Source organism: Saccoglossus kowalevskii, chromosome 5 (assembly GCF_978046115.1).
Source record: "Saccoglossus kowalevskii chromosome 5, keSacKowa6.1, whole genome shotgun sequence".
Classification (NCBI taxonomy): Eukaryota; Metazoa; Hemichordata; class Enteropneusta; family Harrimaniidae; genus Saccoglossus; species Saccoglossus kowalevskii.
In genome coordinates, this window is record NC_140645.1 from 31,825,278 (window position 1) to 31,838,786 (window position 13,509).

Genomic DNA, 13,509 nt, shown 5'->3' on the forward strand with positions numbered 1-13,509 from the left:
ACGAACATTACATTCCTTTCCAAATATAGATTGTGCATATTAGTAGTCTTTATAACATATTGCATTTGTTAAAATAAACATTTTTTCCCCGCATTTTAAAGAAATTTATGGAATCAACCCAAAATATATAAATGTGTCTGGGTACTTTTCGTTTTCATTAAGGATTAATAAAATGGCTAAAAAGAAGAATAAATATTGGGCTCTCCAGATCAAATAACTATTGTTTTTTCATGACTTTGAGTTTGTTTGGTTGAATCCGGGAGTATTAGTTCCTTTTCGACTCTTTTCAAACAGGGAATTTACGATATGTATACACAATCATGAGATTCAGATATCCGGAATTACTCACAACTTGACAAGTACATTGTAACAAGAACTTTTAAGACACAAGTTTCCAGCTGCAAGTCTACCTGTTTCCACATGCGTTACATACCACAATGAGGGTGGTATTTGGATCAGTATTATATGGATTACTGTAAGAAAAGTGAAAAACACAACCCTTGAAATGCACTACATGTGTAACTCTTTCACCAAAGACTCCTGTAAAATACCAGGACGATTTGCAGCGTTTCCAGCCTCAGCTCCGACGATTCGAGGTGCTCTGACTTCTAATACTGGACGATTTGATGTGTTCTCCGTCAGATGATGATCAGAGTACAATCACATAATCCAAATACTTTTCTTGCACCATTTTAACTACGATTATAAGAAATTCCCCTGGACTGATTCAGCGGGGAAGATATACAAAGTTCCACGTTGTCTTATCCGTATATGTTTCATGTCCTAACACCCTTCCCCTTTCCCTGCATCACATTGCATGCACTGTATGTCTACCTTGCATTTTTTTAAAACAAATCTCCCGCGCCATCCCCATATATTTCTTCAAACGGCCTACCCCTTACATCAGTACTATTTTCCAAGTACCCTGCATTATGTAGTACATCATGTTTATCAGGTTATCAAAGTTAAGGTAGACCACTACTCAAAATATATTGTCATTTTCTCTTACTCGTGTGGTCGGCATTTAATGTTACAAAGATTGATGAACAATTGCATGAAAAATGTTGGATTACCGTATCCAATTATGTACAAGTTATGTACAAAATAGATTGAAAAACGCATATTTTGTCTGTTTTAGGACATCTTCCCATTGTTTTGTATAGAAATAATTTGTCACTCAGGCTCTGTGTGCATTATTTGGCAATGGTTCTTGAAAAACAGATTGACAGTGAGCAAAGGAAACCACACACTGTTGACCAATACCAAAACAATAATGAGACAGAGTTTAACGAGAATTAGTGTCAATGCTAAAAATGTACATAATAAGTCAAAAACGCACGAGATTCGGTAAGTGGTGAGCGAAGTTAGCGAACAAGTAATCAAAGTTAAGTAATCGAGATTGTGTTCACAAAATCAGATCTTTGTCGCAAGAGCACAGGGAGCCCAGGAACTATGATCAACTGTACGCACTCCCCATGAGCGGGGATGGGGGTGGGTGGTGTGGCTGGTATCTAGTGTGAAGAAATAGAAATAGTCTATGTAGCAATATTTGTTTTTCTGTATTCGTTTTCGGGGGGGGGGTGATTTCACCGGCCGACTGTGCATAACTATCAATCACGCTGTGTCGTTTTTATAGTTTTTTTACAGTGAATTTCACGAGGGGGTGAGCAGAATTCATTTCTCGCGATTCAGAGTAGAGTGGGTGTTTTACATTTGAAATTGAGGGGAATCTTTCCAGGTACATAAGATTTTCTTTTCAATAAAACGCTATATGCATTTCAATGACACGTTTTAGAATTGCTCTCTGATTTTTAAATATAAATATTATTTAATAGTAGAGTTTTCTATCCATTCATTTTAATTATAGTGTGGTCCTGATCGGTTTTAAGGAACAGCTTGCCCAATGTACAAACGAACGCCAAGTTCCGTTCTGAGGTGTTTGTCGCCAGGGTAATGTCCTTCCATAGGGGTATTTCTTAAGCTGTAATCAATTGTTTTTATTTTCGTAATAATGTAATTTGAATAAATTAAAAACGTAAATTCGTAGACATGGAAAAGTTGTAAAATGTAATCAGCTATTTTATTCATCCGTAATTTGTACGAAGATCTTATTTTTTGTAAGCATTTTCAACATTAAATGTAATTCGTGCGCAATTTCCAATTTTGATTCTTGAACACAAATTATCAAGTACATGTATATTATAAAATTGTAAAATGTAATTAGGAATTTGCTTTATCTGTAAAAAAAAAAAAAAAACTATTTTTTACTGCAATTGAAACTTTCCTTTTTATTTCTTGTAACATGTACCAGCTATCCCCCTTGCCTCCCTCTCTGTAGGGCTATGCTTTAACATAGTTGACAACCTAACACAAAACACTCCCAAAGTAACCCCCACTCTCAAGTTATAGTTCGCAAATCCAGCAATGAAAGGATATTTTCAGATTGTATGCAGTAATTTTAATTCAGGTACTAATTTAATGTTACGTTGCATGTGTCACAATGTAGAAGATTGTCACTCAGTCCAGTCACGGTTACTTAAAAAGCTTTTTAGTAACCGTGGTCCAGTCTAGATTGGCAAAATCGGGACTTCTTTTTTGTTTAATTTTTCAAAAAGAAATAATTATTTGTTCTTTTGGTCCTTTAGCGTGATCGAGAAAACTAACCTGACTTCTAATTTCTTTCGCAGTCAAGCTAGTGTTCGCGATCACGTTAAAAGAGCTGAATTGACAATTAATTATATTTTGTTTTGTAAAAATAAAAAGAAGTCCAGACTTTTCCAGTCTAAGTCCGGTTATGTAGCATCGACGTTGAGTGTGTATAGGACGTAGTCTCTCGATCTCAACATGAAGCACATCACCTGTATTTCGATTTACTGGCATTTCTAACTCGTGTATAACATTGTTTATAAAATGAAAACAGCATGTTTGGATGAAATTCCGGAGCTTTAACTGTAGAAAAAAATGGCTGTAAACTGATTTCAGTGGGTCAAGCAGCCAAGAATACCAACATTTCTGATATAGGTGAAACCACACATTTTGCACAGTTGGTAAAGTTGAAGCCTCGCGTGTTCCTGCAGAAAGATCAACTTCCCATTTGTCAGACCACTTTGTTTTTCCCGAGACTTATTCAGACCACAGGTTGACTTCATACAGTCATGTTTATTTGTTTTCTCAAAAAAATAAAATGTTATGGGAGTGTAAATGACAAAACCTACTTTTTCTAGACCACAGGTTGCTTTATGCATGGACGTACATACCACATGATAAACCACTGAGTTAAGCGGATTAAAAAAGCACTCGAGAAAGTTTACTTTTGGCGTTGCGTATTAAAATCTTCTTCAAACCTTTGTTTTACCAATGAAATAATCGGATAAAATATGATAAAACAAGGTTAAAGAAATTGGTTGAGTCTTGCCTTCATTAAAAGGGGTGTGTACATCGCGCGAAAAATATTATACTAGTACATCATACTATTTACCAATTTCAATGCGCACTCAAAAACGGAGAGACAAGCATGCACAGAGGGCATAATTACGTCCATGATTTATGTGAATCCTCATTCATCACCCCCGCCCAGATGGTAAGTTGCGATTACAGCCATGTGAACTTGCACGTGAATTTTAAGCTGACCAGACCACTCAGCTGGCTTTGTTATATTATTGCTTATTATTTGCCGTATTTACCAAAGTCTGATTACTCCACGCAATTTAGATATGTTTTGAATGCAACCTAAGTTACCTTCAACCAGCTAAAAGTTCGAATTTCATGTAAAAAATGCATTTTACACGCGTTGTGTACGTCGCTACGAGTCCCATATCGAACAGGACATGGCGCGACGACCACCGCCCTTTAAGTTTTGCTCAAACATCTTTCAATATCGCTGTAAGAATGAATTTATTGAAATACAGACGCTATGATCCAGTAGTGGAGTCTAAGCACTTATACAAGACTTTGTTTAAACCAGTCCCTCTGGTTTAAACTGGTCAAGCTGCTTCAGTCTTGAAAGTAATTTCGACCCGAGGAGCAAAATCCTCTCACCGTAGAGGGCGCAATTTACAGTACAAAAAGGGGCTATTCGAGATACAAGATTAGAGATATTTGTTTGGAGTAATCATTTTCGTCCATTATTAGGCAATGATATTGAATATCCAGGGTAACTTTGGGCACAGTAACAGCCAAATTAAGTACAAATTGGCTATCAAACCATTTGTGTTCCGGATCTTTGAGCACAAGATTTTTACAACTTCATAGAGTACAAGACACTCAACTCGTAGGCAAGTTTATCAGGCAAATGCTTGAGCAAGTATGTAACTCTACAAATCTGAAGGCGGCTTTCTGATCAAAACTTGCAGTATTTGATAAGCTTAGTCATAAATTTTGTGTTGTACAAGGATCATCACAAGATATTGAGACTTTAATCTAGTGACGTCAAAAGATCGAATAAAAAAACTTGTGTGCTTTAGTTTGGGGGTTTTGACCTCAAAAATTTCCATTCTACAATAGCGTTTTTTTCCTGTTAATGAAGTAAAAAAAAAAAAAATATTGGAGTATTTTCAGTTCGTTATTTCTCCATGCAATCATAGACAAAAATAACAGAAAATAAAAAAAAAACACATCTAAGAGAAAATTGTTTGCTTCGAGTGTAAATATGTGCGTCAAATGAGGTCAATTTCAGGGCATGGACCTAGAGCATGTGCAGAATCCAGAAAAGTAGTATGCACATGCGTATATTTCTTCATTATTACAACTAAGTGCAAGGCCATACTACTGTTCGATTATCAATTTGTATTTAATGGTTAATGTAGTCTGGCGCCATGATAAATATTTATAAATTAAGTTTCAGTGGGGGCGAGGGGTTTTGGGAAAAAACTAAAGGAATTCAGTTTTTTTATCCGACATTAATGCTAATGTTAAGTTACGCTTGGATTGTTCCATACAATACAACAGTAATAAGGTTAAGATCACAACTTTATTCGCTATAACTGTTACAAACTACAGGGGGAAACACTAAGCACTAAACTCTAAAATTGTCAAGATTTACAAAATTATTTATAAACTTCTCATTACATCATGCAAATTAGAGCATATCAAATGATTCTTTTAATTTGCCATCCTGATTAAAATACATGTCAATAAAACACCTTGATTAATAGCAAGTTTAAAGTATTTAATATAATTGAAGACAATAATTGAATGTTGTATCACTATTTTTACAAGTGTGGTTTATGAGAACAGAAACAACTGAACATATAATCCTTTAAAATACAGAACTGCAAGTCAAAATCTAATGAAATTGAATTTCATCTTGTAAATGAGAAGTTAACAAAAATAAATACCCTGAAAAATATATCTATTCAAATGAAGCCTACTTTGTCAAACAGTATTCAATATAATGATGTAAAGCACATTCAGCTTGCTTTAAGCTTCAATGACTGGAGCTTTGCATTTTTAGATCCAAGGATTAGTCACAGAATAATACCAAATAAGAAAGTCAACTTTAATACAAAATGAAGTAAATACTTAATTGCTATACATTTGTTCATACAAGGACGCAGAATGAAACTATTCCAACAGGATAGATGGATGAGTGCTACGTTGATAAACTGCAGGATGTTGGTGTACTGCTGTGTTTGCCGCCACAAGTCCTCAAGAACCCAGGAATATCTCGTGGAAGCTCCACCACAATAGATTACAAATTACAGCACCAAATCAGTGAGACAATGATGTACATGACAATCTAACAATGTTCACGGGTGATGCATACACAAAATGATTAGAACACGCACCAGATTATCAACAGCCCGTAATCTAGGTAGAAGCGACTGGAAACTGGACGAATACATAATCTCAATATTGCACTCAAATTTAGTACGATTGATGAATAGTAATGTTATTCTGACCAAACATTTCTGAGCCATTTAAAAGCACCTCCTTTCTTTGAAGGCCCACTCTAGAAATCGAACTGACAAAAGGTGAAACTCCATATAGTTTTGTACTTTAAACGTTCGCTAAACGAGAATCTATTGTAAAATGGGATTTCAATTATCATTTATTCAGTTTAATGCAACGCCATATACAAATCTTGACAAGCCCCAAATAACTTCAAAATCTTATTAAACTATCATCTAAACATAACCATGGTATATTAAAAAATTGTAATATTTCAGTTGAACAGTTTGAAATTTCACCAAAAGATAGACTATCAACCAGTGACAGATCAATTATACTCTCACCCTAAGAGAAAATGGAATAATCTTACGAAGTTAAAGAAGTCGGCTTTCTCCCATCTTGAATTTGTGGTTCATTGTGGGACACTGGCAGAGTCTGCCGATTTGATAAGTTAAATATGCAGCTTAGTTTCGAAATGTGATCCCAGAATTCAATAGAAATCAACATGGCAGACAACCTTATTCTTTCATGTGTAGAGTCACGTCAAACTTTGTGATGGCTACATATTATATTCTGTTACAACTGGTAAAACATTTATTCATCTTACTACAATGTGCAAATACATCTAAAAATATATTGAAAATTCTATTATACTTATTGTTCAATGACCTCCCTGAACTACAGAAAGTTACAGCCAAAATATTTAATTACTAGTAGAGAAAGAAACTTACAATTTAACAGAAATTTAGTACAGTAAAAATAATTATTGCAAATATTGGGCACAACACATTAAATAGCCATCTCTGCAGTTCAGGGAAATTAGGTTATTTCTTTTATACAGAGTGGGAAGCCAGTCAAAAGCTCACTAAATTAACTGTGCAGTCTTATCACATAAAGTATGGCATAAACCCAAACAATAGTCTCATATCAGATACAATTGAAGTCTCTAATCCTGGTATTTGGGGGGGGGGGGGCAGCAGCACTTCAACTTAGAGAAAATAATATTCTGCTTTAAGTTGGAACACTAGCTTTCCGAAAATTGAAATCTGGATTTATAGTAAAACTGCATCATTATGAAGTACCAGGATGCGAGACTTTTAGAGATCATGAACTCATCAGCATTGCATTATTTTTTCAAGATTTGACCACTTGTTCAGTAAGAGTTAGTTCAAATGCAATTTCTTGTAACTAAACACCATACAATATATCAGCACAGACTGCCAGATTATGAAAAAATTGTTTTTTTTTAAAAAACTTTAAATTTTATGACCTCAAAACACGAGAATACGAAAAACGAAGCTAATATACATATACAACGGCAACTAAGAAATTACGTAAAAGCTCAAAATATACATCTACTGGTTTAATTCCAACCCTTTCTTCAAATGGAATATTCTACTTGATTTCGCAGGTTTATGATCTATGTGTATTGAGGTGATTCTACTTTTGTAGGAGGGTAGAGCAGCAAAAATGATGGGAAGAAAACTAAAATGAATCTAAATATTCTCCGGTTAAAAAATATTATGCTAATTACCTTATTAGTTCACAGAATTGCGCTAATTTTTACGTTTTATGGTAAAGTACAAAAATAAGGTAATTTACATAATTAAAGTAGTTTCCTCTGAAATAAATTAGCAAGCGGAATAAGTTCTATGTACACAAATTCCAGCCTTTTATACAGTGATTTGTGATGGATGGATTGGTTCAATTTACATAGCGTGAATTTGTTTAGAGGAAAGCTCAAGGAAACAAATTGTACTCAAGAAATGAACACTCTAATTGGTTGAAGGCGGAAATTATAGTTTTGTTTTGAAAAATCGGAAGTGCTGATGATACTGCAACATTCTAATGATGTCCTATGTTGAAAAGCATTCTGACAATGTCACAATACTGCTCAATTGATACAAGTTAAGACTAAGGTTACAACAAACACGTAATGTTAAAAGTAACTTCATGTCCAAGCTAATTGACCAATCAAAGAATTTATCATTTGGATACCAGTAGGATCACTTAATACCTCGGCAGGCACAGATTTACATTAACACTAACCAACACGAAAAGTCTGGCCAACGTTGGCAGTTACAGTTAATTAACCCATCACCATATTAGATAACCTACGTCCCTACATAAAATAACTTGGTCCTGTATATTAGAAGTCAATCAAGGTAAAGAATGATTTGTCTTTAGTTACATCACATCAATTACAACCATATCGAAGTGATGACATTTTCAAATGAGAAATCTCCTTATTATATGTTGTTAAAGACGATAGTAAACTACCAATATAAAGGATGACATGTTGTATTATCGCCATTCAGTTTTGCATAGGTTCGTTGCTTGTCATACGAGATGTACTTTATAAAATTCTTCAAACTAGTGTCAAACCCATTCTTAGTTTACGATCTTTGATTTTCAGTGAAGATTACAGAACTATTCCATTTTACATAGGGGTGGTATGGTCTGGTACTGAAGCAAGGAACTACCAATGTTCAATCCCATTGACAAACTATAAAATCCAACATTTTCGTTTTACAGTTGACAAATACGACTGAAATATCACATCTATTTACATATTATAATGACTGTCGATATGCAAATGATGTAAAACATTAGTAAAATCCCTGCACTTCGATTAGTTAGTTGGATCCATTACTTGAAAACACATCAGTTAACTTGTAACTTTACAACACCAAGCAGATTAAAAAAAAAAAAAAAAACTGTTTATTCAGACATTGACTGGTGCTGGATCTGTGAAGAGAATAAAAAGAAAAAATTAGCACCATCAAATTTAGTCTAAAGCTAGAGGGTCATCACCTGCACATGTGCAGAATTGAGTCCCAGGTGAGATAACACAAAGGCTCATGGGTAGACACTTGTAATTAATGACACGGCCAATGGCCATCAAACAATGGCCAACTAACGCATGCGCAAGTGACGACTTCCCTGCTTTAAAGTAGGAAAACAAATGCATACATTAAACATTTTGCTGCAAGGAATTTGTGAAAAAAAAAAATGACAGTTACTTTAGTTCTAAAATCAAATTACTAACTAGATACACACCAAAAAGTCAAATTTAATGAACTTAAAGCTGACAAATGTGTTGAGTAGTACTGTTTGATTGCATTGAGATGTAAAAACCCGAGTAGTGGCAATGTTGTCTAGACTCTTGAAGCAGTATCAAGTACTACTAATTCGGCTACGATGTGAATTGGTACGAGTTATGAAGTGCCCTCAGCAGTCTTCATGGATGAAAACTGATTTGTAGCATTACTCTACTGCAGTGGAAAAGCTAATAAAAATCGGACGTGAATAGATTGACAATGAAATCCATGAACTCAAACCTTTAAATTAGTAAAATTTACGACTGTGGGTCACTGAAACAGACTTATCGGCAATACAATTTGAAAATCTTAACAAGCAAAAGAACACTCGAAGGTTCAGTAGAATTATTCTTGCCATTTAGCCAAAAAAAAAAAAAATCCATGTGTTGGACCACCCAATTTCTGTCTAATTTTGTCTTTGCAGTTTCTCTTAGCACCAAGGGACAAAACTGCATGTACGATTGAGTCCAAGTTTCAAATAATTATTTGCTTTATTAGTAGCACAGTGCTGTCACTGCCAAAATAAGTTGAATTTTCAATGAATGATCTAGTATACCAATACAACATTTCTTCTGTGAGAGGCACTTCCCATCAAGCAAATATGGTACTACTGGCAATCAAACAAACCTGGTCAAAAGCCCACCATACAACAATTGCTCTGTTTTAGTATATGTAAACTCGCTGCTGCATGTACTGTACCATTAAAAATACGACTTTTGTAAGATAGAAACATTAAAACAAACTCCTGTGCTACTAACTCAGCAGATTTGGTAGGAATTTCATTCATCATGTGATTTATGTGCCACAAGTCTTTCTAGAAGGTTGACAGAATCTACTTTGCTAAAGATCTGCACAACAAACTTTCCTACTCCAGTAACAAGGATACAAAAGAGAATGACAAACTGGATCACGTTCTGATAGTTGCAGGAACTTGCATTGCTAGATGCAACACGTACATGTATGTCTAAAATATTGCAGATGAATTTTTGAAAGAAAAGAAAATCAGAATAGATTTCTGCCCAGAAAAAGAATGGCTCAGTGAAACGTGCATGATCATGCATACAAGGCTAATCATTCTTATTTAGTATCTGTTAGGTGGTCTATACACATACTGTATTTACACAATGGAATACCTAAACATACATTTCTAGGTTATTTGAGGTAATTACAGTATTAACATCTTGCGTCATAAAATTTACACCAACTAGTATACTACAATGTATCAGCCTGTTCAGCAATGCAGAGTTAAAATTTGTTATCAACATAGGACACACAAAACATGTATGTACTTGTGCCCGAAATAAACTGACAGATTGCATAAAATATGAATATGGTAAATTACTGAATATTCTACATTGGGAAACTGAATTATTTTATTTGATCACAAACTTAAGCACACTCCAAATAATTTTGATATACAAAGTAGTGTTCCTTAGTTACAATAAACACTGCCGACTAAGTTTCTTAAAATATGGCAACGTTGCAAGGGAATTATTAGGGAGAATGATTTCTTAGATTGGTTTATGGCATCTGATGTTAAACACCCACGATAGATAATTTTGCAGGCGCCAGTCAAGTGATGCAACAATAAAAATTGCTTCCCTGACTTGTATATGGCACAGAATTTGATGCATGCATTTCACCAACATTTGTAAGCTTAAATTCATAATAATTTATGGTCTTGCGCATCACTGATATTGATTCGCCAAATACAGGGATTGAAATGGAATTTTTTCCCTGCATGCATAGTGTGCATGTTGAATTTGAAATTTACCTGCACTAACTTGTTGTGAAATGCACTACTCTTTTAAAGTTTAAATAAAATTTACAGGTTCTCGATTGATGTGATCACGAAAGAATTGGTTTTTTTTTTTACTTGTTTCCTAATGTTGGTTGAACTTAATTTAGGCTTAGTGAATATAATGAGAAAATGTGGTGTTAATTTCTGCATGCACAGCGTGCACATTATATTTTGAGTTTACTTGCACTAGCTGATAATCTATGTGCCTAATGCAGTGTGCACCAGAGTATTTCGACCCCTGAAATATAACACTACTTCAAATTTAACTACCCCCGGTAGGTATGATTTTACAGGTGTAATTGAAATATAGGCAGTACTTATGACCAATTCTAATCAGATGCAGCAAGATTATTACTGAATCACACTTATATCGATTACACAGGTCAGGTTGTCAAGATGACCGTTCTCACAAGTTCCAATGTATATTATGGGATACATTTAGAAAATGAACTTGTGTACCAAAAACATATATTACTAAAATTTAAAGAGGTACTGTGCTGAATAGAGACTTAGAGCTGATAAGCAGAAACAATGAATTACAAAGACAGACATTGGTAGATGTGTTAGTGAAGTAATGCAAGGTTAGAATAATACAAGCACAAGATGGAATTCACATCACTTAGGATATTTAGATGCCTCTCAATTTTACTTTTGTTAGCAAAGTGCGATTATCCGATATAGGCAAACAATTGCATCAAGTATTGTGTCGACTTGAAACTAGTAATCTTCTTGACAGAGAAAGCTTAGGAGAGATGTAGCAATAATACCATAATCAATTCTAGACATAATTCACAAAACTATAGCCAAGTTCAACGGGAATTACTGAATGTAAAAATATCTGCCATCACAGTCCATTCAAATTTGCGATAAAAATTTTTTATAAGCGACATTTGCACAGTATATGTAATCTTAACATAAAATTGAAATCACCTTCAACAATGCCCTAAAACAAAGATTACATCAACTGTGCATATGTTTTGAATTACAATAACGTCCCTAAATGTTACATGGACCTAAACATGGCGAGACAATAGTGAATTCCATACTTGTAACCCCAGAGTTAACAGTTGAAGGTACAAGTGATGAAATGATGGTTTACTATTTAATATGAGATGTGTCATTTAATAGTTACAAGGTTCACCTTGGCTATGGTCCACCACAGGTTCAATCACAAAACCATTCATGCAATATTAACGATGTGTTCATATGTATCCATTACATTGTTATTGATTAGGTGCATTCAGCAAACAATACCCAACTTCCGATCGGTTAAAATTTGTACTTTAGTAAACACTTCCTGTAACCCATGCATAATTGAAAAACCTTGCATTAACCATACTGTATGATTTCTACTGTCAGTTTTCATCGAGGTTTTAACATAGAAGTTAGATCCTATCAACTTTTGAAGTATTAATTTTTACCAGGCCGATAGTTTGAAGTCGAACCATTTTTTTTGGTTTCAATTTTCTTTGCTCGAAATTCAAATTCATTTCAACACTCTGCAATTAAGGATGCAAACTTTATGACAGTGTTTCAAACTAAGATAACAAACAAACTAACAAAATGTAGCTCGTCGATAAAAGTTTATGGGGATGAATTGTCAGAATGCTGTACAAATTACAGTAATTGCCGAATATGTCAGGCTTGTAGGCTTACTTTCTCAGCGATTCAAATATTGTTGACCGAAACATTAAGACAAATCATTAAATCTTTCTACAATGCCAATTAAGTTTTTTTGTACCAAGTATGCAGTATATGGCAACTTTTATACAATTGATTTGGAGAAGAAATCCAAAATAAATGGAGAAAATTATGCTTCCACAATGGACCCCTCTCAGTCAGGAAGTACAAACCACAAACGTTTATGGGTAATAACATGAAACACAAGTTTGAAATAAATGTTCAACGTTGCTTTCAATAAATTAATAGTTTCTCTTTAAATTTCAGATAGATCTCAATTGTGTTAGTTTATTAATATAATGTGTATATTATTTTTTTTCAAGCCGTGATGGACCATGAACCAGAGAAAGTAGAAAAAACTTTTTGTCAGGCAGTCATGGGCCTTGTGAAAATGGAGACATACATTTACATGTAGCAAATACCATCACGTTACCCTTTTTATCCTTCGAAACGTCTTGCTTTGCATTCTTCGCTTTTCTATTTCTCAAAACAAAAATAACTACAACTATCACACCTATTATGAGAACAAGAAGCAGTGCCACCACAATTCCAGTTACACATCCAGATGTGCATCCACCTCCAGTATTTGCGCCAGACATGGGTTCTTTTTCTACGAGAATGACAGACAACATGGCATTAGAACAAGTTAGGAAATGCAGCAAAACCTGATAAACTAGTTTACTCTCAGCACATGCAATATTAACACTCTTAGAAAAATATTTGTCAAGTTGTATACACTTTACTTTGTATAAAATTGTGACAATAGAGTAATCAGAATTAGATTCCTAAACAAGCAGCCTCTTGGCTGAGATAGCTCCGCTGTTAGCAATGAACATTACAATTAAAGAACTGAAGATATCATTAGAAAATGAACAATATGCATAGTATCAATGCAATGGGACTTGCTGTTTTCAACAAGAATTCAAAAATATAATTTTTAACCATAAATGATTGTGGTTTTTAACATGAAGAAAATATCACTTTTTACCAAAAATATTCACCAAAATTAGAGAATTGAACATATCACGAAATGAACAA

The 13,509-nt window shown here is 34.3% G+C and overlaps 1 protein-coding gene across 5 annotated transcripts in view; it reads right to left on the reverse strand.

The window, feature by feature from the left end:
• Positions 1-8,174: 8,174 nt before the first annotated feature.
• LOC100372979 (opioid-binding protein/cell adhesion molecule-like) overlaps positions 8,175-13,509 on the reverse strand; it is a 46,341-nt gene continuing 41,006 nt past the window's right edge. For 2 of the 5 annotated variants that reach the window (XM_085499322.1, XM_085499320.1), the window contains one exon: positions 12,733-13,081. In XM_085499322.1, the coding sequence (XP_085355448.1) occupies positions 12,846-13,081 (236 nt within the window). In that variant the 3' untranslated portion in view covers positions 12,733-12,845. Of the gene's footprint in view, positions 8,638-12,732; positions 13,082-13,509 lie in introns of those variants that run through there. The other 3 variants (XM_085499324.1, XM_085499323.1, XM_085499321.1) reach the window with 3 other exon arrangements.